This window comes from Papio anubis, chromosome 7 (assembly GCF_008728515.1).
Source record: "Papio anubis isolate 15944 chromosome 7, Panubis1.0, whole genome shotgun sequence".
NCBI lineage: Eukaryota > Metazoa > Chordata > Mammalia > Primates > Cercopithecidae > Papio > Papio anubis.
Genome location: NC_044982.1, coordinates 141,949,567 through 141,976,062, shown reverse-complemented (window position 1 = coordinate 141,976,062; position 26,496 = coordinate 141,949,567). Strand labels below are relative to the sequence as shown.

The following is a 26,496-nucleotide window of genomic DNA, read 5'->3' as shown; positions in this document are numbered from 1 at the left end:
CCTGTAGTCCCAGCTACTCAGGAGGCTGAGGCAGAAGAATCATTTGAACCTAGGAGGCAGAGGTTGCAGTGAGCCAACATTGCACCTATGCACTCCAGCCTGGGTGACAGAGTGAGACTCCATCTCAAAAAAAAAAAATCATGGTGACAAAGGCTATGAAAAGTGAATAATGTCTGCTGAAATGAAAGGTACCTGTGATCAGCGGTGTAGGGGAGAGAACCAGAGGAGAATGCTGGGACATTCTTACCCCAACTTGGGCAGTGGAGTGGAAAGGGGACCTTGGAAGCCCCAGAACAGTCCCCTTTCAAGGCACTGATCCTCCACCTTCCTCCCTGTGTTCACGTTGCAGGCCTCACAGGGGTTGTGCTGCTCCTGGTCCTGGCCATCATGTATGTCTTCGCCTCCCACCACTTCCGCCGCCGCAGTTTCCGGGGCTTCTGGCTGACCCACCACCTCTACATCCTGCTCTACGTCCTGGTGAGGGCTTTTGGCTGTGAGCCAGGCCAGGAGGGTATGGGCAGGACATATCCAGGGAAGCAAGGAGGGCTGGGACATTCGTTCTATTTCAAGGTATTTGAAGCATCTTCTTCACTTCTCAACATCTCTCTTTGAAGGTGGAGATGATAGTACAGGGCTCTCCAGTAGGATGACCCCAATATGCAGCACTTGGAAGGTCGGCTCCCTGGGACAGGTTTTGCAGTAACAGCCCTGCCAGACTGATCTCCATTCCTCATAGACACTTCCACATCACTTCTTCCCAGCTAGTCTTTCCCCACTTTGGGTGGCTGGTTTTGGCTCCTGGGTGGACTACCTGCACCCAAGAGAGCATCATCCTTTTTGAAGAAACTTATCTTAAATGGGTTCTGCCACTTTTGTTCTGATCCTGTTTTTTGGGGTATTAGTCACACCCACTAAGTGACACCTGTACAGTATATAAGCTTGTTCAAAATGACTTCAGTTGGATTGTTGATCAAATGAAAAAAAAAATTTTGTTTTTTTTTGAGACAAAGTCTCGCCCTATCGCTCAGGCTGGAGTGCAATGGCATGATCTCGGCTCACTGCAACCTCCGCCTTCCGGGTTCAAGCAATTCTCCTGCCTCAGCTTCCCAAGTAGCTGGGACTACAGGCACGCACCACCACGCCCAACTAATTTTTGTATCTTTAGTAGAGACGGGGTTTCACCATGTTGGCCAGGCTGGTCTCGAACTCCTGACCTTGTGATCCGCCCGCCTCAGCCTCCCAAAGCTCTGGGATTACAGGTGTGAGCCACCGCGCCAGGCCGATCAAATGGATTTTTAAGACTCTACCTATCCCCTTTCCTTCTCCTTAACCTTGGCTCCTGCCTCTCTCTCTCTCCATGTTGTCTCCCTTCTCATGTTCCCTTCACCCTCCCCTGGGTTTCTCATCGGCTGCTTAGCTGGTTAGTTCTCGGGCTGATTCTGTGTCCCTGTGTTGTGGCTCTGCTTGTCTGCCTTCCTCATGAACACAGGCATTTCCCCAGAGGGTATTCTGAGGGCCTCACTTAGAAGCTAAACCAAGTCCCAAGGCTCCAGCTCTTCCCTGCAGCAGAACTGCACACAGGACTCTCCTTTGTGCCAAGACAAAGAGACACTGCACCATGGCCTCGGTCAGGTTGGCTCCTGCTGTCTGACCTGCCTTCTCTCAGGTGCAGTTCTGTCTTCACTGACAGATAGGAGGGTCTGTTTCATCTTGCCTGTGGCTCAGCATTTCACAGTTCTGAAGATGACTACTTAGCCTTGGCTTAGGACGCTTCCTAGAACTGATGATGTGTATTTCCTAAGAAACATCTCTTTCTTGGGAAGCTGTGACTAATTTACCCTCTCTCCTCCGCTTCCTAATAATGAGTGGAGCCCTAGCATTCTCGGCTACTGCTTCTGTTGGGGGTGGAAATGATATTCTTGTTCCTGGTGATAAAGCAGCTACTTTGAACCAGATGAGAGATCCAGAAGAGTGGCCAGGAGGGCTCCCTAAGACCCAGAGCCCTTTCTGATTTGTCCTGGGGTATAGGCATCACTAGGATTCCAAGTCACCCTTCCTGCCAGCACGAAAGTCAGGGGCTTGAAAGGTGTGGCTGGGCGTGGTGGCTCACATCTGTAATCCCAGCACTTTGGGATGCCAAGGCGGGTGGATCACCTGAGGCCAGGAACTCAAGACCAGCCTGGCCAACATGGCGAAACCTCATCTCTACTAAAAATACAAAAAGTAGCTGAGTGTGGTGGCACATGCCTATAGTCGCAGCTACTCAGGAGGCTGAGGCATGAATCGCTTGAACCCAGGAGGCGAAAGTTGCAGTGAGCTGAGATCTTGCCATTACACTCTAGCCTGGGCGACAGATGGAGACCCCGTTTAAAAAAAGGAAAAAAGAAAAAAGGAAAAAAGAAAGGTGGAGGCCTCTATGCTAGGCTGTCCTCGCCAGCAGTTTGGGACAATCTCATCTCGGGGAGATCAGGGCAAAAGCACCCTCTTTGTTCCCACTTGTCCCAGGTGTGACCACTTGACTTCAAGCAGAAAGAGAAATTACAAGTAAAGGACCCCAGGATAGACTAGACCCTGGGGAAGGATGGCCAGGCTTCTGATCCAGGCGGGAGAGGGCAGGGTTAGCACATCAGAGGCTGAGCTGGCTGAGCCGCCACCCCATCCCACCAGCCAACAAGGAATCTGCAGCAGCTTTGTGGTTTAAAAGGAAAGCCAGCACAAAATAGGGTGTAGAAACAGAGTAGCATGACGTCACCCTACCATTGTACTCAGCCTGTTTGGATGCTCAGAAAGCCTTGAGGGTGGGTGTGGGCTCCATAATGAAACAGCGAACTTGGGGAAGGAAGAGCCAGTTCAAAGAAGAGCTCAGAGAGGTTTAAGTTAGTCTTTTAGGGAAAGGTTCAAGAATCCAGGAAGACTTAGCTGGGGGAAGGGAACTCCTGAATGCAAACCAGAGTTCAGTTTAAAAGCTATCTGTTGGCCGGGTGCTATGGCTCATGCCCTGTAATCCCAGCACTTTGGGAGGCCGAGGAGGGTGGATTGCCTGAGATCAGGAGTTGGAGACCAGTTTGGCCAAAATGGTGAAACCCCCTCTATAGAAAAATTAGCCTGGCATGGTGGCATGCGCCTGTAATCCCAGCTACTAGGGAGGCTGAGGCAGGGGAGGTGCTTGAACCAGGGAGGTGGATATTGCAGTGAGCCAAGATCACACCACTGCACTCCAGCCTGGGTGACAGTGAGACTCCATCTCAAAAAAAAAAAAAAAGAGAGAGAGAGAAAAAACTAAAAAACAAAAAAGAAACTATCTGTTGAGGGTCTAGCAGGTCCTAGCTCTCTGTAGGGCCCAGCAACAGAAGGGAGACTCTAATCTCTTCCTTAGCAACTTAGGATTCGCTGTGACAAAAAGTGGCATATGCATGAAGTGATCAAAATGAACACTTGATAAAGGATTAATTGCTGAGTGGAGTGTTCCAAACAGTAAGTTATAGGAGTTCATTGAAGGGAGTTTCACTTGGGCTAAATTGGCTAGGGAAGACTTTGAGGAGAAGATTGGACTTGGGCCAAGAGTCTGGGAGAGATAAGCTAAGCTTTGACAGGGCAGAGTGGAAAATGAAGAGCAATCCAGGTAAAAGGAAGGGCATGAACATAGGCAGAAGTGGAAATGGTGATAGGATATTCAGGAGACAGAGGGGACAGGCCTGGCTGTGGATGGCCATAGGGCATTAGATGGTGGCAGGACATGCTGCTGGTGATCATGTGGTGGTGGCAGTTGAAACTGAGGGGCTGTGGCTCAGCTGAGAGGCCACGCCACATGGCAGAGCATAGAAATGAGCAGAGGGTGACAAAACCAGGCTTGGGCAACACCCATGACTGGGGGTGGCAGAAGGAATGAAGCCAGTGGAGGAGATGGAAAGCGAGTGGCCCAAAGTGGGAGAACCAGTAGAACCATTGTCGCAGAAGCGGCGAGAAGGAGGTGGTCACTAGTGCCTCAGGCTTCCAAGAGTAGGAGCCAACATGGCCTGAAAGGATACCTTGAAGTTTAGCCATTTGTGGGGCTGCTGGGCCCTCAGTGGGAAGGTCCTAAGGAGAGGTGGAGGCAGAAGTCAGACTGAGCCAGACTCAGGAGCAAGCAAGTGGGAACGATGTGGCCAAGTAGTGTCTGACCATGTTAGACAAACTTATTAGGGAAAGGACCAGAGCTGGATGATACTGGTCAGTTATTACATGGAAAAGGGAGACGACTTAGGTATTCTTATCCTGAAAAAGGAGAGGATAACTGGGGAAGTGCCTTTCCCCAACAGTTATTGAGTGCCTATCATATGCCAGGCAGAAACTGCTAGGAGCTTATAATGGCAACAGTCCCTACCCCTTCGGTCCAGTGGGGAAAACGACAGTAAACATGTAAATGAATGAGCAAGCAAAAGTACTGTTGGCCGGGTGTGGTGGCTCACGCCTGTAATCCCAGCACTTTGGGAGGCTGAGGTGGGCGGATCATTTGAGGTCAGGAGTTCGAGACCAGCCTGGCCAACATGGTGAAACCCCATCTCTACTAAAAATACAAAAATTATCTGGGCATGGTGGCGGGTACCTATAATCCCAGTTACTCGGGAGGCTGAGGCAGGAGAATCTCTTGAGCCTGGAAGGCGGAGGTTGCAGTGAGCCGAGATCATGCCATTGCACTCCAGCCTGGGTGACAGAACGAGACTGTGTCCCCCCGACTCCACAAAAACGAAAGTACTGTGGATGACAATGCATGCACTAAGAGAGTTAACAGGCAGATGTGGTAGAGAGGACTGAGGGGAGGCCTGAGGAGGTGATGTTTCTACTGAGACCTGAAAAATGAGATGGAGCAAGCCATGGGAAGAACCAGGAGAAGGGCATTCCAGGTAGGAGATGCAAAGGTCCTGAAGAGAAAGGACTTGCCATGTTTGAGGAACAGGGAGGGGAGAATGGCTGGCAGGCAGAAGTCAGAGTACTTGCGAGGCCTTGTAGTGCAATGGGAAGGCCACCAAAGCTTTTAAAGCTGGGGATGAACAGGATAAAATGAACTTTTAAAAGTCACACTGGCTGCCTTGAAGAGACAGGAATTATAGTGAGGCAAGACCAGTGGAAAACCTCCTTCCACTGGAAGGCTCCTGCATGAGTCCAGGTGACAGGTGACATCACTTGGTCTAAGGTGGTGTCAGGGAGCTAGAAAACACTCTCATTCCTCATGGAATGCTACGGAGGATGGAGTTGGGAATGGTGAGGTTTTGCAACCTAGAAGGAGCATGGTACATGGTGAGGTGGGGGCTGGATATGCCAGCGGGGAAGGATGCAGGGTCTGAGGCCTGAGCTGGCCCCATACTCTGCTGTGGGTGTCGCTAGGTCTCAGCAGAGCTCTTTCCTCCATCCAGCTCATCATCCATGGTAGCTTTGCTCTGATCCAGCTGCCCCGTTTCCACATCTTCTTCCTGGTCCCGGCAATCATCTATGGGGGTGACAAGCTGGTGAGCCTGAGCCGGAAGAAGGTGGAGATCAGCGTGGTGAAGGCGGAGCTGCTGCCCTCAGGTACTAGCCTGGCAGGAGATCAGTTTGGTGGCACTGAGGGAACTGACGAGGCAGAGTCTAGACCACACAGTCTCCTATTCGGGCCCAGTGGAGCTGGCAGGGGCCTTGGGTGGCAGGGACAAAGGAGCTGGTAGGGGCCAGGTGCAGTGGCTCACGTCTGTCATCCCAGCACTTTGGGAGGCCAAGGCAGGTGGATCATGAGGTCAAGAGATTGAGACCATCCTGGCCCACATAGTGAAACCCTGTCTCTACTACAAAAAAAAAAAAAAAAAAATTAGCTGGGTGTGGTGGTGCACACCTGTAGGCCCAGCTACTTGGGAGGCTGAGGCAGGAGAATCAGTTGAACCCGAGAGGCTGAGATCGCACCGCTAAACTCCAGCCTGGCAACAGAGCAAGATGCAAGACTCCAAAAAAAAAAAAGGGAAGGAAGGAAGGGAGGGAAGGAGGGAGGGAGGGAGGAAGGAAGGAAGGAAGGAAAGAAGGAAGAGCTGTTTGCCAGAGGACCTGAGCCTGTCTCATCACAGAGAGCAGAGAAGCTCAGGCCAGGCTGCCCCTTGCCCAGCTGACCCTCAGCCCCAGTGCTGCCTTGCCCCCCACAGGGTGAGCTTCTGATGGGGGAGGCCTCCCTTGTCATATTCCAGAAGCAGAGCTGAGGCTGGGGTGGGGAGCTCTCTGGAGGCCACATTGTTGCTGGGTTCAGGGCAGCAGCCTCTCACCCACCGTCCCTCCCCAGGAGTGACCCACCTGCGGTTCCAGCGGCCCCAGGGCTTTGAGTACAAGTCAGGGCAGTGGGTGCGGATCGCTTGCCTGGCTCTGGGGACCACCGAGTACCACCCCTTCACACTGACCTCTGCACCCCATGAGGACACGCTAAGCCTGCACATCCGGGCGGCGGGGCCCTGGACCACTCGCCTCAGGGAGATCTACTCAGCCCCGACGGGTGACAGATGTGCCAGATACCCAAAGGTACCAGACCCAGGCCAGATGTGCCACATGCTTCCCTATCCCCTTTGAAGGCCTTGGTCCGCCAGCACTAGACTCCCCGCTCTGTTCCTCCCCTCTGTGCATCCAGAGACTGGTTGTTCCAGATAATACCACAAACCCTCCTCTTCCCCTCACTCCATATACGTATCTGCCTTTCCCTTTCTCTCATTTCTGGCTTCTAATCTCTGGTGGTGGCCAAGCTTAACTCAAACCCACGCCCCTCCCTACAGCTGTACCTTGATGGACCATTTGGAGAGGGCCACCAGGAGTGGCATAAGTTTGAGGTGTCAGTGCTAGTGGGAGGGGGCATTGGGGTCACCCCTTTTGCCTCCATCCTCAAAGACCTGGTCTTCAAGTCATCTGTCAGCTGCCAAGTGTGCTGTAAGAAGGTGAGTGCCCCCTCTTCCCACCAACCCATGGCCCCTTCTTCCTTGTCATGGTACCCATCTGTGCCTTTCTCCTCTGCCTTTGTTCTTGGCTTCCCTGAACTGGGCAGGTACAAGTTGGTTTGAAACCTGGGGTTGGTGGTGGGTGGGGTGGTATCAAAATATCCCTAGACCCTGAAGGACAGAACTGGTTTGCGGATGCCTCCAGGATCCTGCCTGGTTTACAAAGACTCCTTCCCTCAGTTAGGGGTGCTCCACATAGGATTTGCTTCTGGGAGTTCCTCCAGGCAAGGTTGGAGGGGGTAAAAAAAACCCATTCCTTCTTACAGAGGATCCCAGCACTTGCAGCCTTATTGGGCTGGGAGAGGGAAGGGCATGTTGGGTGGGGCACAAGTGAAACTGGCTCAGCTCTCAAGAGGAAGAGGAGGAGTGGTGGCAAGGCAGGGCTGGTGGGCCAGGTTGGCCCCAGCAACAAACCCTCAGGTCCTCACACGGGTCCTTTCACACCAGCCTGGACCTGGTGGCAGGTCCCTGCTCGTTTCTCTGGGCCTGGCAGGTGAGTCAGGGGCGCTGGAATGCGCAGGGCAGAAGCCCAGCCCATGTGCTGTCAGCATTCAGAGGGTGACAGCTCCCCTGCTCTCCTCTGCCCTCTGCTTCTTAACTACACACCCCACTTTACCCCTCTCGGAAGCTGCAGAGGGCTCCCCGCAGGGCAGCTTCCACCCGCTGGTCTCTCTTTGAGCCCATTCCCATCTGCCCAGGCAGCTGCTGGGTCTCCCTGAAGCTGCTCTGTGAAATGCCCTTTAGCCACTAGGTGCCTGGCAGCCTGAGCAGGAACCACTGGAGGGAGCTGTAGGACAGGCTGAGCATGAGAGCTGCTTCCCACCCCACAGACCTTCACCTCCCCATCACCAAGGGACCTTTCCCATGGCCCTGGGTTCTCTCACTTCCACCTCACTGGGCCCTGGGCCAACTCCATCTCTGGCCTTAGAGCCTGGCCCTGTGGCCCATACACTCCCTCTCCCCCGGCTGTCTAGGGAAGGGCACAAGCTGGCTGAGGTCAGAAGAGTTCTGTTGGTATGGACACCCCTGGGATGTAGGGAGGCTGAGCTGAGCTGGGTCCTGAGCTCCAGCCATGTGTCCCCAGATCTACTTCATCTGGGTGACGCGGACCCAGCGTCAGTTTGAGTGGCTGGCTGATATCATCCGAGAGGTGGAGGAGAACGACCACCAGGACCTGGTGTCTGTGCACATCTACATCACCCAGCTGGCTGAGAAGTTCGACCTCAGGACCACCATGCTGGTATGTCAGGGCCCACCAGGAGGGTATGTGGGCCACTGTCTGAGCTAGGAGTTGATCCTAGCCGTGCGTGGCTGAACTTTGTTCCACCCTTCTCTACCATAGTACATCTGTGAACGGCACTTCCAGAAGGTTCTGAACCGGAGTCTATTCACGGGCCTGCGTTCCATCACCCACTTTGGCCGCCCCCCTTTTGAGTCCTTCTTCAACTCCCTGCAGGAGGTCCACCCCCAGGTCAGTCCAACCCATATCCAGGTTCTCTTCCTCTTTATCATTTGGGGTCTGAGCAAAGCTCCCAAACCTGCCCCATCAAGGAAGAAACTGACTGCCGATGAGAACCCATCCCCTGGGAGATTAGTGGGGTAACGGAATGGAAAGGATAGGTGGGGGTCACTCTTAGGTGCTAAGGAAGGAGGCAGGCAATAGGGACTTGCCATCTCTGAAGCCATGATGTATTGTCCAGAAGGAAGAGCTCAATCATTGAGCTAGTCCTCACCATAAACTCAGGGCTACCCTCACCAATACTGAGTCAGTCCTCACCCTGGACACTGACAGAACCTTTACCGTGAGCACTGGGCTAGTCACTACTCACAAATACTGGGCTAGCCCTCCATGAGACACTGAGCTGTTCTTCAACTTTAACACTGATTAACCCAACCCCTATTAGCAATGTTGATCTAGCACTTAGCAAAATTCCACTAGACTTATAAACACTGAGCCAGCCCTCACCATGCAAACCATCAGGAGCCCTGCTGGCTTGCTTTTTTTTTAAAAAAAAAGAATGGGTATTGCTCTGTTGCCCAGGCTGGAATGCAGTGGTACAGTACCAGTTCATTGTAACCTCCAACTCCTTGGTGCAAGCAATCCTCCCGCCTCAGCCTCCCAAGTAGCTGGGACTACAGGAGTGTACCACTATGCCCGGTTAATTAAAAAAAAAAAAAAATTAAGAGACAGGGATCTTGATATGTTGCCCAGGTTGGTCTTGAACTGAGGAGTTACCCCTTCCTCTGAACATTAGTTATTCCTGCCGCTGAACACTGAGCTACCTCTGCCTCTGAGCAACGAGCTAGCCTTCACTTATTCCTCCTGCAACAGGTCCGGAAGATCGGGGTGTTTAGCTGTGGCCCCCCTGGCATGACCAAGAATGTGGAAAAGGCCTGTCAGCTCATCAACAGGCAGGACCGGACTCACTTCTCCCACCATTATGAGAACTTCTAGGCCCCTGCCCAGGGGTTCTGCCCACTGCCCAGTTGAGCAGAGGTTTGGGCCCACAGCTCACCTCTGTTCTCCCTATTTCTGGCTGCCTCAGCCTTCTCTCATTTCTCACCTCCCAACCTGGTTCCAGGTGGCCATGGTCAGTCACCAGGTGTGGGCTCAGGGACCTCCAGGCCCAGGATGTGTCTCAGCCTGGAGAAATGGTGGGGGAGGGGGGCCGTGTCTAGGGTCTAGAGTGAGAAGTAGGGGAGCTACTGGTTTGGGGCAAAGTAAAACCTCTGTTTCCAAACTTCAGAAACAAATCTCAAAAGACAAACTGACCCGACAAGTACCGTGTGTGTGCAGGTCTGTATGTGTGTTGGGGTGGCGAGTGTAAGGATGCACTGGGAGCATGGATGCTGACATCTTAGAACCCTCCCTACTCCCAGACCTCCTCCTCTTCTGGGGTCCCCACTGTCAGAAGGGCTGGCAGTTGCCTTGCAGGAGGTAGAGGCTGGACCCATGGCAAGCCATTTACAGAAACTCACTCAGCACCACAGCCTAACACCACGACTGATTTCACCCAAGGTTTTAAGCACGTTCTTTCATCAGACCCTGGCCCAATACCTATGTATGCAATGCTCCTCAGCCCTCTTCTCCCTGCTCCAGTAGTCTCCCTTACAAATAAATCACTTTTCTGTGTTCAGGGTTTCTTTATTCTGCCCTAGAACCGGATGGGGCATGGGGAGACGAAGCCACTCACCCAGCCAGCTCACCAGGCTGACCCAGACACCTCTCAAGCTGGCCAGTGTCCTGAGTAAAGGAGCTGGCCCGAGGTAAAGCGCCCCAGCTAGAGATCCCTTCCCCAGCCCAGGGGTGCCCTTCCTGACAGAGGGTCTGTCAGCCACTAGTGTGAGGCCTGGTGAGCCTGCTCAGGAGGGGCAGAGAGGGTGTGGAAGCTTCTGGAGGAGGTGGGCTGGGGAAGAGAACGCCGGAGGGGCAGACTCAGCTGGAGCCTATAGGGAGCCAGAGCCATCTGGCTTTTTCCAGGACCTCAGTCACTCCCAGCCCTTCTCTGAGCAAAGGGAGAGTTGGGCACCTGTGCCTACATGGCTCTTCCAGGCAGTGAGATGCGGGCAAGGAGACAAATGAACACATCACCCAACCTCTCTGGCCTGTTTTCTCATCTGCAAAATGGCTGAATGCTCTCCTAGTCGTCTTAAAGACAGGACAACCCTCTGAGGGACTTTTTTTTTTTTTTTGGAGACAGAGTTTTGCTCTTGTTGCCCAGGCTGGAGTGCAACAGCACGATCTCGGCTCACCACAACGTCTGCCTCCCGAGTTCAAGCAATTTCTCCTGCCTCAGCCTCCCGAGTAGCTGGGATTACAAGCATGCACCACCAGGTCCGGATAATTTTGTATTTTTAGTAGAGACTGGGTTTCTCCATGTTGGTCAGGCTGGCCTCGAACTCCCGACCTAAGGTGATCCACCAACCTCGGACTCCCAAAGTGCTGGGATTACAGGCCTGAGCCACCGCGCCCGGCAAGAGAGTGCCCAATTTAAACCCCTACATACCACATATCCTCAATTTCGAGAAAACAGCCACTGGTTTAGAAACTCTCAAGTACTGTGATTCACAGCACACTTTGGAGGTTGCATGTTTAGGTTCTGGAAGAGGCCCTCGGACGGCCCTTTGGCGCAGTGGTCCCCCGAAAGTGCCTGCCCAGCACGTCCGGGGGTCCTGACCAGCCTGCCCGCGGGATGGGGCGGGCCTGAGAGCCGCTCCGCCTGGCGGCCCAGTGGGCCTTCCCCGGCCGGCCCACAGGCCTGGGCGGGTTCCAGCGGTGGGCGCCGGCCGGGGTGCGGTCTAGGCCGCGGGCCGGTGGTTAGGGGCTCGCAGGCCAGCCCCGCCCGCGGGTCTGTCCGGGACAAACCCTTCCGTCAGGGGGGCAAGGGAGGCGCGGCAGGCCCTCAGTTCCTTGGCCAAGGAGACAAGCGCGGCCCCCGCGGCCCGCCCCGCCAGCTTTCCCGCCTCCGCCGGCGCGCGGCTTCCGCGTGGCAGGCCGCTCTGCTCCCCGGCCTGGCGCGCTGCCTCTTTGTCTCTCTGCGCCTCCCCTCCTCCCAGACAAATGGCTGTTGGCAGGAAATTGGACGCGCTCCGGGGAAGCCGCGCGCCGCGGGGAGGGGGCGCCGCGCGGCCAGCGGGCCTTGGGTGCCCCCAGCCAGGGCGGGGACGGCGGCGATGTTTTGACATCTCGTCAAAGAAAGGAACTTGATGCTTCGAAAGTGCTTTTCACAGCCGGGCTGTGTCTGCTCCAGAGCTGATTTATAAGCAGAATCCGTGCTCTCTTCTCCGCTCCCTCCCCCGTCAGCCCGGGGACGGCGCCGGAGGCGCGGGCGCGGCTGTGCCCGGCAGGATCGGGTTTATTTATTGCCTCTGGCCCGGAGCCGGGGCGGCCTGGGGACTGCACAGTTCCCTCTGCCCGAGCCCCTCCCCTTATCTCCCCACCCCCCAAAGCGGGCTGCTTCCCAGGGGCCTGCCTTCCCCAAACCCCAACAGACTCTGGGAGGAGCCTTCCGACGGTCTGGGGTGGAAGTCGGGGATGGAGGCAGAGAGATGGTCAGGCGCCCCATGGGGCCGAATTCTGCTCCACCTCGCAGGGACCCAGTGGGGAGAAGATGGTGGTGGTGGAGGTCGCCACCTCTGCCCTAAGGTCGGAAAGGAGCCGGAGCTGCCAATCTGAAACTCCCTACGACCCCAGCAGCTCTAGAACCCCCTTCCTCCAGGGGCTATCCTTTCTCTCCAGGGTTTCCTCTATCCCCAGCTCCAGCCAACCCCTTACTCCAAGGCCCCAGGAGCCCTTTCCCTTTAGAATAAGTTAAGGAATCTCCAGCTTCTGCTCGATACCCGGAGAAGAAAGGTTTGAAAGATCATGTCCCTGGCAAGCGCCACAGCCCTCAGCCAGGTGATGGGCACAGGGCTGGGTACAGGTCTATCACAGTGCCCTGGCTTCACATCTAAAGAGTCCGGATGGCCACAGGGTAGAGCAGGGACATGTGTTCGGCCCCCTTAATGGGTAGCTTGCGGCTGGCATAGTGGTGCACAATTTCTGGGACGCTGCTGAAGGGCGGGCTGTTCTGGCCCAGCACATATTTGTGTTCCTTGGTCCGGGACAGCTTCATGTGCATGAATCCCTGGCTGCTCCTGGGAAGAGGAGAGGAGACTTGGATGAGTGGGGGCTCTCCTCAGCCCCCCATCCAGCCATTCAGTAACCCTCCCCAACCCTACAGCAAATGTGGTGGTTCCAAAGCCAGCTGAGAATGTGAGGTGATTAGGGGAGATGGAGGTCAGTCCAGAAAGCAGGGGTGGTGGTGGTGTAAGTAGGTAGCACTGGGCATTGGCTTTGTGGTGAGGCCACTGGGTGTGCCAAGAATGTGTGTACAGGGAGTATACAGGGTGTGTGCAGGTGGAAACTGAGTGACCAACACCACCCCCGACCCCTGCTGGCCAACCCTGGGGTCCAGGCACCCTGGCCCTCCAGCCTCTGTGGCCAGGGCCAGTTTAACCTCACCTTTCGTGAGCTGTATGGTAGGACACCTGTGAGGGGCTCCTGGTGGCTCATGTGGAACCACATACACCCTTGGCAGGAGGGTGGACAGATGTGACAACCAAGCTAGTCTTGGTTGGGGCTCTCCCTTCTAAAGACTAGGGGGAAGGGAGAAGCTGATCTGGAAGACCCCCCAAAAGCTGGGAGTGCTCAGCTGCCTCCTCCTGGGGATATCCCTTCACTCTCTTGCTCTCTGGGTCTTCGACCAAGCCCCTAGCTCATTTATCTGGCCCTTCAGCCTACAATGACTTCATTCCCCTGCTCAGGGACATGCTCCTGCCTCTCCCATCTCCCTGCCACAACCAGGAAATCAGCATCAGTGCCTGGCTCTGCCCTCAAGACAAGGACCCCACTGCTCAGAGCTCTGGCTAGCTCCTGAATGTCCAGGGACCCTCGGCCCATGAGAGGGCACGGGAGTACCCAAGTACATTTGTCTAAACCACCACAGGCTTGGTCTGTCAGGCCTCAGGTCTGAAACCCAACCACAGGCAAGGAGTAAGGCATGTTTTGGGGAGCCCTGAAGCCTAAGTGTTATATACTGCTGGCCACAGCCTACTTGGGGACAAGGACAGGGCTTAGAGATTAGTGTGGAAAGCAGAACCAGTGAGGGGGCTGCCTCCATCCTGAGGTCCACCCCGCAGAGAGGTGAGGCTGGCAATCCTCATCACTTGCCTCCCCTGTCTGGGTACAAAGACCCATTTCACCAGGCCCACAAGTGAGAAATCAGAGTGGGGAGGCTGAAGGGAGGTGACAGATGGGAGGAGAAAAGGAGGCCCCAAACTCCATCCCTCTGTCTCCCCAGGCATGGTGTCCTCAGGAGCCTAGCAGACTTCTGGGAAAAGGCCTGGGGCCCCAGGGCTGGGCGTGTCAGGGTGCAGGGTGGCGGGGGCCATGTGTAGGTCTGAGATAACTGAGGCTGACAGCTCAGGCCCTTGGGAAAAGGAGCCAGGGGCCTGAGGCAAACGGCCCCTGTGGGTGGTGGAGAGGGGAGGCAGTGTCCCCTGTCAGGCCCAAGGCTGTGATCAGCAGCATGGGCCCTGCTTTCCTTCACCTCTTCTCAGTTTGGGGCTGACCGCTTCCCCCTTAGTCCCCCTGGGGAATTGTCTCTCCTAAAAGCTGCACATTGTTATCTTCTCAAAAGAGATCTGCCTAAGAAGGACAAGTGGCCAGAGAGCTCAGCAGCCATCTGGATAACCAACCTCCTGCAGAGGGGATGGCTGTGCTTTCCCGCCTCCTGGGACAAAGTCCCAAGGGTCCATTAGGACACAGCAAAGCCCCTGCCAGACCCTCAGGGTACTGGGGTTAGGACCAGCTGGGCTGCAGGACCAGGCTGTAGAGCCTTTTTGAGGAAGTTGTTTAATTACCAGTGAAAGCCCTTCCATTAGGGAGAGAAGAGAAACCATAATCATATTTCAGAGAAGCAATTTATATGTAAACGAGGCTCTGGCAGACAGATGTGGAGCCAGGTCAGCCAGGGCGGGAGCAGGTCTCCAGGCCTGCCTTGCCATTTTACCTCCCAGGCTAAGGCAGGCTGGCAGGGCTCCACTCTGGGAGCCAGACCCCTGGCATCTCCCCTTACCTTAGCCTGTACCAAACAATAATATGGCACTGGTGGAGCCGTGGAATACCATGGTTTGTGGAGTCAGACAGAGCTGGGTTCAAATCCTGGTTTTGGGACTTTATTACCTGGTGGCCTTGGGCAAGTAACAAGCCTCTTTGAATTTATTTTCTGTCTATAAAAAAGAGATCTATCTTGCAGGGGAGTAGTTGCTTTAGAAATGGCACATAGGTTGCTTGGTGTGCTCCATGAACTTTAACTATAATTTTTAAGGCAATACACATTTCTGAGGTTATATACATCAAATTTTTGACAAAAACTCTTCTGGGAAATGCTTCTTTGATTTTATAATTCAAAGACTCCTAGAGTATGACAGCTGAGGGAAAAAAAGCGGTATCTATCAATTCATTTGGCAAAGGTAGAAACCGAGGCTTGGCGATATTAAGTGATTTCTCTAGGATCACATAGCTAGTTTATCAAATCCAAGAATAGAACTCAGGTTACCTGACTATAGTCCAGCACTTTTTCTATTATCTTTTTTTTTTTTTTTTTTTTTTTTTTGTGAGACAGATTCTTGCTGTTGTTGGCCTGGGCTGGAGTGCAATGGCACGATATTGGCTCACTGCAACCTCTGCCTCCTGGGTTCAAGCAATTCTCCTGCCTCAGCCTCCTGAGTAGCTGGGATTACAGGTGCGCACCACCACACCCAGCTAATTTTTGTATTTTTAGTAGAGACCGAGTTTCACCATGTTGGTCAGGTTGGTCTCGAACTCCTGACCTCAGGTGATCCACCAGCCTCGGCCTTCCAAAGTGCTGGGATTACAGGTGTGAGCCAACACGCCCACCACTTTTTCTATTATCTTTTAGTGAAGTTGAATAATTATCCCCCAGATATGTCTGGTTTAGTAGCCCCAAGTTTCCATAGATTGGATTTGTTTGATGGTCCCAGAGAATGTGGTAGAAAGTGGTGCAGGTGTCCTACTAGTGATGGTGGGAGGCAAATGAACATACCACCCCACTGGCTTCCTAACATGGGGTACAGGGTCTACCAGGCAGAACTCCTGGTTGCCCAGGGCAGGGCTGGCCATGCTACCAGGGAGTCTGGGAGGCTGATCTACTGCTCCTGGGAGGAAAGCCTGATGGGAAGGGAGGGCCTTGCCTCCCCTACCTCTTCCAGGATCCAAAAGCTCAGACACCCGCCCCCCGTCCTCAAATACACACACACAGACACACACACTCTTCCTCAGAGTAAACAGGAATAACTTTGTGTCCACTACCCTGCCCTCCTTCCAGCACCCAGCCCCCCTCCCGCCCCCTCGCCACCCTATACCCTATAGACTCCCTCAGGCAAAGCTCCTATCTCCTTGCCTATGCTTCTAGAACATCTTGGGCTTCCATTAATAATGACAGTGATGATTTATTGAGCCCTTAGCACTATGCTAAGCACTTCTCATGCATTATTTCACCTAATCCTTCCCTATATCATCCCCCATCCATTTCATTAGTAAGGAAACTGAGGCCTAGAGAGGTTAAGGGGGCCCAGGCCACACAGCTAGAACAGAACCCTTCTGAGCTGCATGCTGCGGATCAACTATTTCTCCCAATGGACTCTGAGCTCCCTGAGAGCAGGGGCTGAGTCTCAGACATCTCAGGACCCCCAGTGCCTGGGGATCATTCATGGGGGATGGGGACCTCCCCAGCTTGGCGGGCATAAGGGGAATACTGGAGTCCCCTTCCACCCTGCTGGCTGTCCCTGCACCCACAACCGTCCCCACTCACTTGAGAGACAGGGAGAAGTCATTCTTGCTGGTCTCACTGTTGCGTACCAGGTAGCTGGCCTCTTTGCACAGCCGGAGCAGGTTCTCGGCGTCGGTTCGGCTGATGGCCCCGTGATACCAGCTAAGGATGAGAGAGAGGAAGGGGGGCATCTCTGCTGGGTCCCTCGCCGTCCAGGCCCACCCATTGTGGGTGTTCCCTGTAGGGAAGCCAGTGCCAGGAGGGGAGGAGCGGAGAGGGAGTCCCCAGCTGGACACAGACACTCACACCTGGTTTTCCAGAGGCAGTGCTGGATCTGTCCACTCCCCCAGGGGGCTGCTGGGCTCCACGCTTAGGGGCTTGGCTGACTTGGGGTTCCCTGCAGAGAGTCGGGGAGGTAGCCGCCCCTTCTCCTCCCGGCCAGGTGATAGGCAGCTCTTCTCCGATCCTTCAAACTGGGCTGTGGGGAACATATCAGTCATGGACTCTAAGGACCCTAGAGGTCCTCAGAGGTCCCTACTAAATAGCCAGTGCCCAATCCCTACTTCTTCCAGCCCCGAAATGATCAAAGGAATGTTCTAGGAGGGCAGCCCATGCTCAAGGGCCTGACTGGCTCTGGGGACATAATCTTGGATCCATCCCCTGGTGGGGGTGGGCCTTCTGTGCCACAGGGCCTCGCAGTCTCCACACTGTGGGAGGAGAGGGCAGAGGAGCAACCCGAGAAACCATGCACACTTCTCCCTCCAGAGCAGCTGACTGCCTTCCCCCAGTCCATCCTCTCAGGGTGGCTTCAGCGCTGATAATATTGTTTCTTTCTCCTCCTCAGAGTTCATTACCGTTCTCCAAATCACCCTGCCAAGCCATTCTGTAGAAATGACTTATCGATCTGAGAACAATTATCTGATTCCCCTTGGTGCCATCCTGACAGGCTAATCCCGCCCAAAGCCACCAGCCGGCTCGCCCCTCCCCCACCCCCCACGTTGCTGCCCACTGGCTCCCTTCCCCAACCCACAGAGGCCCAGAGGCAGCACCTCTGCCCTCCCAGACCAGGGCAGCCTGATAGCTGAGCCTACATAAGGAAAGGCTGAGCCCCCATGGGTCCCCTGGACACAGGCACACAGGCACACATGCACACATGCACGTATAGATAGACACCCTCCTTCATCCCATATTTTAAAATACAATATTCAGGCACAAATGTACAACCAGATGCTCATGCCTCTGCACACACACCCTTGGGTGCCCACTCTGGACAGAACTGAACATAGAGGAAAAATTAAGTGCGTTCTTTCTCCTCATTTGGGCTCTTTTTCTCTCCCTGTAGCCCTTTGAAGCCCTTATTGTCTTTCAGCCACCAGATGCAAGGGTCAGATCTGCTCCTTTGTGCCAAGGAGTTCCACACTTCCTGTGCCTGTCCCACCCCCACCTCAGGAATATTTGCATTGCTGAAGGATCTGGCCAAGCAAAGCTCCCCCCAAAGTGAATTTTAAATGGTGGATTTTTGTAGCGTGGTGAGGAACACATTAGAAAGGGGCCTCCCTGTAGGAGACACCATCCCACAGCTATGGGGAAGGGAGGAACGTGCATTTTGTCTCTTTCTTCTTATTCCCAAATGAGATTCTTCCTGGGGTCTCCAAACCCTGCCCCACCTCTCAACTCCTCCAACCCAACCCGCAGGGCCTGGAGGGGTGAGGACCTGTCACCCTGGCCAGAAGCCCCCCAGGACCCACCGCTGCTGTCCTCCAGGCTGGGCTCAGGGAGGGGTGAGGCTGGACCGGAGATGTCCCTGTCCCCATCAGGCAGGGAGGGGCTGCTGTCCAGCTGTCCCACAGGTGGAGGCCAAGGTAGGTCTTTGATGACCTTAATGTCAACTGGAGCCAGCAGCAGAAGTGAGAAGAGAGACAGACAGTGACAGAGACAGAAAGAGGTAAAGGTTGAGACACCAAAACCCAGAGCCAGGACACAGGACAGCCTAGAAAGGAGGAGGGGGAGGGGCAGAGGCAGAGGCAGGTCAGCTTTTGGGGAGGGACTCAAGGACTGGGCGGAGCCAACACTGACCACACCAGGCTGGCCTGGTCAGAGGGTGGGAAGCTCGGGTGGCAAGCAGCAGGATGCAGGGTCTTGCTCTGCCAGCTCGTGGGTCCCCTTCATTTGACCTCTTACAAGCCTCCAGGGCCCACAGATACCAGGAACAAAGGAAATGCAGGACTAGGAGTGACCAGCACCACCTCCGGGTTCCCATAGCCTCCTGGCGCCCACAGCCTTGCCTCCCTTTCTCCTTTTCCCCACAGCCTGGGAACTCGCAGGCAGCGAGAAAGCCAGCCTCGCCTCAGGTTGTCAGGATTACTGAGACTTGGGGGCAGATGTTTTACTGAAATTTAATGCCCACCCCCCATCTTGAGAAGAGTGATGCCACTCCGGCTGCTGGACTGCTAACGAGGTTTCCTAATGACGAGCATAGATTTTCCCATTAAGCAATCCAAACAGTATTGATTCTCCAAGGAGACTTCTGGAGATAAACGGCCCGTCCTCAATGGTGTGTGCTTTACAGGAAGAGTATTAGAATCCTGTGGTTTTCCAGTCTGGCTGTCAGGGTGGGGAGGGCAGAGGAGGGCTGGGTCCAGCTCCAGGATGAGCCCCTTGCCCAAGCAGGGCAGAGGGGCATATGCGGGCAGGAGTGAAGTCGAATGACATTTGAGCCCTTTATGTTCTCCCTGAATCAAGGACCCAGGAGCAAAAGCCCTCTCCCTGCTCCGGGCTCTTGCTCCACCCACCTCAGACAGCTAACATGAACTTTTCCATGGTGGGCTTGGACTTGGGATGGACAGTGGTGTGGCTGCAACAAAAGAAACCTGATCTTCATCTGACAATCAAGGGATTTCTCATAGCCTCACTCTGCTCCTCAGAAATCTCCTTGGGGCCAGACACCCCTGGTCTGCCAGGGCCTACCACTGGGAGGCAGAGCCCTAGAATTCAGGTTACACCCATAGCTGTCTTCATTGTTTGAAGTAAGTGCCTTCTTTCGTTAAATGTAAGTATTTTAACACATGTCACGAGTTTCATAAGTTTGTTTTGGAATTTATTTTTAAATATACCTAGTCCCCAAAAGATAGAAGTAGTCTAAGCCTCTTAGCTTCCAAGAGGTGGTGAAGCAGGGCAATACCTTCATCCTTCTCCTGTACCCATTCCTTGACCCTAAACACAGCGCTGTGTCCACACTGCCAACCCCACCCCCTGCAGTACAGAACTCAACTACATTTCCCTAGAGTCCTGATCCTGGGCCTCCCTGGGCTCCTAGGGTCCACTCCTTCCATTCTCTTGAGCCTGGAAAGCTGCTCAGAGGCCCCGGCTGACCTGCCCTCTCCAACAGGACTCACCTGCAAAGGCTTTGGAAATCCGCTCCTTCTTCCACTCCCAGGGCTGGTCATACTCCTCGGGGGGCCTCTCATCATCCTCTGGCAGGCGGGACTCCCGGGGCCAGGGGGCCCCCTCACCTTCCGGGGTGGCCCCATCCTCCTCTGGCTCATAGGGTGTGTCATACAGAGGCAAGGGCTGAGTTGCTGTCTCCTTGGAGCCCCGGATCTCTGCCAGGGCAGGGCAGAAAGGGAGAGGTGAGGGCTCAGCCTTGGCTTTCTGGCTCCCCTCCTCCTACAATGCTTCTCAGCAACAAGCCAGGCCTCCTTCAGAGAAGATGCCCTGGCTCTGAGGGGAGCTCAGCAACTACACATCCTGGGTTCCTCAAACTCAGAACACTTCGGGTCACTAAAAGCAAGGGCCAATGAAGGCAAGGGCGGGTGGGCACCAGAGTAAAAGACAGGAAAAGGATCCTGCGACAGTCAGTGAGGGCTGGGTAAAATTTATGAGTTTAGGAAACTGAGGCACAATCCTCCCGTTGTCCACTTCCTCCCTGATGCCAAGTTCCATTTGTTTCCTTCTGTCTCAAATTATATCATTCCTTTTTATTTTATTTTATTTTTTTTGAGACAGACTCTTGCTCTGTCACCAAGGCTGAAGTGCCATGGCACGATCTCAGCTCACTACAACCTCCGCCTCCCAGGTTCAAGCGATTCTCCCATCTCAGCCTCCCGAGTAGCTGGGATTACAGGCACCTACCATCATGCCTGGCTAATTTTTGTAGAGACGGGGGTTTCACCATGTTGGCCAGGCTGGTCTTGAACTCCTGACCTCAGGTGATCCGCCTGCCTTGGCCTCCCAAAGTGCTGGGATTACAGGCGTGAGCCACTGCGCCCGGCCCGCAAATGATATCATTTCACAATCACAGAATTATTCTTTGCTGCACAGACACTGTGGACCGCCCCCGCCTTGAAACTTTCCCTTCGACAAGGTACATTCATCATCATAAAGACCTCTCACTTTGACATTCCATGGTTTCAAACACATCACCTTCTCCAAAGCTAACTGGTTCTTTTTGGGATCACTGACCCAGCCCCACCATTATTTTGTCCTTCCTGACTATCTTGAATGCTAATATCTGACCTTCAGTTGTGTGGCTTCCTGTACCACTTCAAGTCACACAAGTCACATCTGCTTCTCCAAAGTGACTATTGGAAAGGCAGTGACCATCCTCACCAAGGACCTGGCAAATACTTTCTTTCTGATCACCCCCAGCTGGCCTCTCCCTAGATCCTCTCTTGGCCTCTGTTCCCCAAGACCAGGTCTTATGTATCTCTCCCTATCCTAATTCCTTGAAATATACGCCCAGCCTCATGGCACTTGCTGCATCTGTATTTCCAGTCATTTGTGTCCATTGCCATAAAGACCTTTTGCTTTGACATACCATCGTTTCAAACTGACCACCTTCTCCAAAGCTAGTAGTTCTCTTACTGGGATCACTGACCCCAGTGAAAATATGATAAAAGCTATGGAGCTACTCCCCAGAAAAATGTGCTCCTATATTTTCACATATAATTTCAGGGCATTCATGGGGGTTTTGTGGGGGCTTCCTGGGGTCCACACCCTCTGACCTAAATGGGGTAGTAAGCTTCTCACTTTCTCCATTTCCATCTACTACACTGTTCTCCTTGGACCTGGCCCTCCTTCATTCTTCAAATCCCATCTGTTCTTTGCCAATACCCAGTGACCTTCACCCTCATCTTTCCGTGTGTAGGTTACTGCTAGGGTGAACCTGCATTCTGCAGGCTCATGTTTCGAAGGGCTCCATGGAATAATATTCCTGGGATATTCTTGACCACTCTCTGCCTCCCTTACCACCTCTCCCAAGTAGGAAGAGCAGTTTATTGTATTGGTCAGTGAATGCACGCTCTCCTGCTCTTGAAGAGAAAGAACATTCTGGTTCATGCAGTCAGTGGCCTGCTCCTGTGTGTCTTTGACCCCGAGCCCCAGGTACCGAAGAGCAGGCTCTGAGCTTGGATGGGGACAAGCTCTGGCTCTTCCTTTGCAGGGTTCCCCCACTAGGCCTACTGAGTTGCCCAAGCCTGAGTGGGCAAGTTTAATTCTGTGGTGAAGTATTAAGAAGCCCATTGCGGTGACACATAGGCCCATTGTGGTGAACATAAGTAATGTTCTCTAATCAACTTTATCAGTAATAAAGCTGACATTTTCGTCCTGTTCCTCTCTTGCTCAAGAATTCATTATGGCTCCACTCCCCGTTTTGAAGCAAGTCCAGATACCTCATTCCAGCCTACGAAGCACTGCCCTGCCCGTCTCGGACTCTCTCATCTAGGTTCCCATGCACACCCAGCGCTAACATCATTTGCCCCTGAACAAACTTCCTCTCACCCTGCCTCAGGGCTGTGGCTTGGACAGACCCACCCTGTCCTCTCTGATCACCCCTATTTGATCTCTTTCCCCTGGACTCTCTCTCAGCCTCTGTTCCCAAGACCACGTCTACTCATTTCTCCCTAGCCTCACTCTTTGGACTACTTGCCCAGGCTCATGACACCCACTGTAACTACATTTCCAGTCATCTTTCTCCAACTGCCATGAAGATGTTTCGTTTCAAACTCATCCCCCCTCCCAAGGCTAGTGGTTCTCTTTTTGGGATCACTGATCCTCCCAGCCCTCGCCACTATCTTTTCCTTCCTATCTTGAATGCTTCTATCTGCACTTCAGTTGCGTGGCCTCCTGTACCACTTCAGGTCTCGTAGGTTACAGCTGCTTCTCCAAAATGACTCTGAAAGGCAGTGACCATCCTCCCCAAGGACCTGGAAAAGACTTTCTCCATATTTGCCAGGGACCAAAGAATCAGTCCTTAGACTTGTGAGTCACAAAGCCTGTTCTGCAGAGCCCAGGCCTCAGGGAGCACCTCCCCTGCCCCTGTCACTCACCGGCCATCATCTTTTGAGCCTCATAGGGCTCCATGTAGCCATCATTTTCAGGGACCTTCTCTGGGGCTCCTGAAGCTCCTGCTGAACCTTCACCAGTCTCCTGAACATCAAACGGGTCCGCATAGTCTTCTAGGATTGCTAGCTGTGGGAGGAGAGTGAAGACACTGGGCTTCAGGGAGAGGAGAGGCAACTCTGCTTCTCCCAAGATACTCTGTCCATGGGAGCAAGAGTCCCAAGTAGGCTGCCTTCAATCCAGACCCCCAGGTACTCAAGGACAGGCTCTGAGCTTGGATGGGGACAAGCTCTGGCTCTTCCTTTGCAGGCCTTCCCAACTAGGCCGCCAACCAAGTGGTACATCTTTTTTTTTTTTTTTTTGAGACGGAGTCTTGCTCTGTTGCCAGGCTGGAGTGCAGTGGCGTGATCTCGGCTCACTGCAACCTCCACCTCCTGGGTTCACGCCATTCTCCTACCTCAGCCTCCCGAGTAGCTGTGACTACAGGTGCGTGCCACTGAGCCCAGCTAATTTTTGTATTTTTAGTAGAGATGGGGTTTCACCATGTTGGCCAGGATGGTCTCGATCTCTTGACCTCGTGATCTGCCCGCCTCGGCCTCCCAAAGTGCTGGGGTTACAGGCATAAGCCACCATGCCCGGCCCCAAGTGGTACATCTTTTCCACTAATTTTGTGCCTCTAGGCCATCTCCTAGGCTAAATGGCCAGAAGGAGGCTAATGGGCCTCAGGTCCTGCCTCAAGTCAGGGTCCAAGCAGGACCAGAGCCTACACCAGGTGGTTCAACAAAGGGAATTACTTCAGAGAAACAGTTACAAAGGTGTTGGAAGAGTTCAAAGAGCAAGCAAAGAACAGGCAGACAACTCAGAGATTAGCATGGTCCATGCTTACGAGGGCACTTCCAGGTGGTGAACGAATAAACAGCTGCTCATCATCAAGGAAGGGAAGGTTGAGTACTCACTTTTTCAGTTCTGCTGATGGATCCTCACAACCCCTGTTATGTGGGTATTACTGTCCCCATTTTAAGGAGTCAGAGGCTCAGGGAAGTTAGGGAACATGTCCAGGACCATTCTACATAAGTTGAATTGGAACCCATGCCCTTTGTGCAAAAGGCTGCCAACCTGCCACCAGGGGGCATCTTGGCTGTCCTGGGAGAGAGAATGCTGGATGGAGTCAGCTTTGGGGCAGTCCTGAAGTTGTGCTGAAGTCCCTGTGGGTCCTGGAGGGCAGGGACAGGAAAGGCTTCCCTTTGGCCCTTCACTTCCCACGCTGCCCCTTTCTCCCACACAAGTGGCTCACGGACACTCCTCTATGCCTGCTGTCATTCAACGCAGAGTGAACTGCAAACCACACACTCCGAAGAGGCGCTCAAGGTGCTCGGGGCGGGGCGCAGCTGAGGACAATAGAACCTTTCTCCAAACTGGGCTTGGGCTTCTCCTGATGGGGCGCTGGCTGAGGCAGAGACTGAGCCCAGTTCACCCAAGGCTGCCAGCACCCCGGGAGCACTGCACCAGTGGGTTGACAGGCGATGACAGGAGGTGGCTCCAGGGCCTGTGGCATGGGGAGAGGCCACTCTTGCCTTTCCTTAAATCTCAGTCTAGGCTTTGATTCTGAGCCAGATCAGGGCTGTAGGAGCCAGCTGGGCTGGGAGGCCGTGGGGTGACTGGCCTGCTCTGGGTTACAGGAACTGGGAATGGTGACCGCTAGCAAGGCAGAGATGAAGAAAGGAGACTCTCCGCCTCGGAGACCCCTTCTGCACGTTCCTTCGACCCCGCTATTCCCTCGGAGGCACCTCCCAACGGCTCCTACCATCTCATCTGGGCTCTTCAGCTCCCACCTTGTTCTATTCATGCCCTCAGCTACTTTACCACCTCCCTTGCATCTCTGCCTGCTTGTGGGATAACCACCATCTCAGATCATCCCATTACCACCACCGGGCTATCCATACCTGGAACTCTGTCATTTTTGTCTTTCCAACTCCAGTAAGCACCTGACATACAGTAGGCACTAGACAAATGTTTCTCCTTGATTATCACCTATCTCCCCTTGGAGGCCTTCACCCCTAGTCCTGCTTCCACCAGGAAGTAGAGAAAATAAATCCACTCACCCCTACCCACCCAAGCTGCTTCCTTCCAGGCCAACTGGCACCCACAGCCCCACCCTTTGACCAAGGGGGCTCTGTGGTCAGCCCACCTTCGGTAATTCTGTCGGTCGGCAGCCAGCATCACACTCTTGTGGCAGCCGCTCAACAGTGTCTGAATCAACCAACACATTATCCTTAAACCCTGCGACGTCTCTCCAGTGCTTCAGGAAAAAGTCTGTAGTTAAAGAGATTTGAAAGCTTCCACTTTCCTCTTTAGTTTCTCTCTACTCACCTTGGATCACTTTGTTACCAGAAAGCTGCATGTTCTTTCTACTTCAAAGGCTTTCCCTCTGCCTGGATCGCTTTCTCCTTCCTCCTCAAGAGCTAACTCTTATAGATTATTTCTTTAGAAAGCCTTTCGATACTCCCCCAGGCCTGTTAGGTGTCTCTGTGCTGGGCTATTATCACACTGCATGGTAAATATTTGTTTTGTTCCATGTCTTCCTGCAGACTGTGAGCTTCCTGAGGGCAGGAACCATGTTTACTGTCAAATTCCTGAAAGCTCTCCGTAAATATGTGTTAACTCCATTCACATAAAACAGGAAGAATGGACAAAGGAAGTACTTTTCCTTGTTCACTCAGCAGAGGAAGCATAAATCTGGATTGGGTGGGGTCATATGAGGGGACAGTCTTTCCAAGCGAAGCTGTGTCATCAGAAGCTGCTTGGCCGGCAGAAGTAGCTGGTCCAAGCCCCCGATATTCCCCCCACCCCTGCTCCTCCACTCCATAGAGCCCCTCCAGCCTCTCCCTCACCAAGCCTGCAGGCAGCACCCTTCTTACCCAAGTCCTGGGCCCATGCCCAGAGCCGCGACCCCTCCCAGGCTGGCGTGGGCCTCCTCAGCTCTAGCCTGCAGTGCCCGTGGGCGCCCCGGTGGCAACTCTGTGGGCAGCTCAATGGCTCCTCTGTTCCATTCCTGGCTCCACACCCAGCTCCAGGAAGCCCCGGCCCCACACCCTGGGCTGGGATGCCCAAAGGAGCCGCCCACAGGGCTGGGAGTCAGGAGCAGCAGCAGAGATGCCAGTTGGGAAGGATGGCAGGACAGGTACCCACCCTGGGCACAGAAGATCCCGGACAGAACCCAGGCCTGCTTTCCTGTGGCTTCTAGGTCCCCAGGATAAACTGCTCAGTGGAGGAAGCTGCCCCTATAGGCTTCCGACCCCTTTGACCTACCCTAATTTGTTGTTTTGTTTATGGTCCCTTTGCCTCACTCTGACGTGCTCACTACTGTATCCTGCATCAATCTCAGGGCTAGCACACAGTAGATACTCAATGTATACTAAGGGACGCTCAACAGGTGTCCTCTCCAGACTCCATTCTCTGGAGTGACATCACCTTTCAGATCCCTATTCACCTTGACCTCTAATGGCTGCAGGATCAGGCTCTCAGCAGATCTACATCTGAATAGAAATCAAAGACTGTGGCGCAAAGGCCAAAGGGAGGAATTGTCCGCAAAGGACCTTTGGGGAAGACACCTAAAACCACGGCTGGTATTTAGGCACACTCTCTGATATAGCCAGAATGCTGCTGAAATGCTGAAAGATTGCCAAACTAGTAGGTAAAGTATCTACTACCCAGAGGATCCCATCCCTCTCCTTCCTGCCACCCGGCAGGGTGTCTCCAGGACTCTGCTATTGTGTCTGTTCCAACTGGGCAGTGCCCCTCCCAGAGCAGCTGTCATACTTTGAATCTCCTTCCTGCTCAAG

General features: G+C 53.8%; 2 protein-coding genes across 8 annotated transcripts in view; one reads left to right on the top strand and one right to left on the bottom strand.

The window, feature by feature from the left end:
* Window positions 1–10,117, top strand: part of DUOX1 (dual oxidase 1) — a 35,109-nt gene extending 24,992 nt beyond the window's left edge. Inside the window, 7 exon segments of the mRNA XM_031668762.1 lie at window positions 350–477; window positions 5,394–5,547; window positions 6,281–6,513; window positions 6,762–6,920; window positions 8,065–8,220; window positions 8,323–8,451; window positions 9,313–10,117. Coding sequence (XP_031524622.1) covers window positions 350–477; window positions 5,394–5,547; window positions 6,281–6,513; window positions 6,762–6,920; window positions 8,065–8,220; window positions 8,323–8,451; window positions 9,313–9,435 — 1,082 coding nt within the window. The 3' untranslated portion in view covers window positions 9,436–10,117.
* SHF (Src homology 2 domain containing F) overlaps window positions 5,470–26,496 on the bottom strand; it is a 37,040-nt gene continuing 16,013 nt past the window's right edge. The window contains exons 2-7 of one of the 7 annotated variants that reach the window (XM_031668760.1): window positions 22,642–22,783; window positions 19,711–19,917; window positions 18,064–18,204; window positions 16,624–16,793; window positions 16,358–16,477; window positions 5,470–5,492 (exon numbers count right to left, since the gene is read on the bottom strand). In XM_031668760.1, coding sequence (XP_031524620.1) covers window positions 16,391–16,477; window positions 16,624–16,793; window positions 18,064–18,204; window positions 19,711–19,917; window positions 22,642–22,783 — 747 coding nt within the window. In that variant the 3' untranslated portion in view covers window positions 5,470–5,492; window positions 16,358–16,390. The other 6 variants (XM_021940528.2, XM_009210085.2, XM_031668758.1 and 3 more) reach the window with 6 other exon arrangements.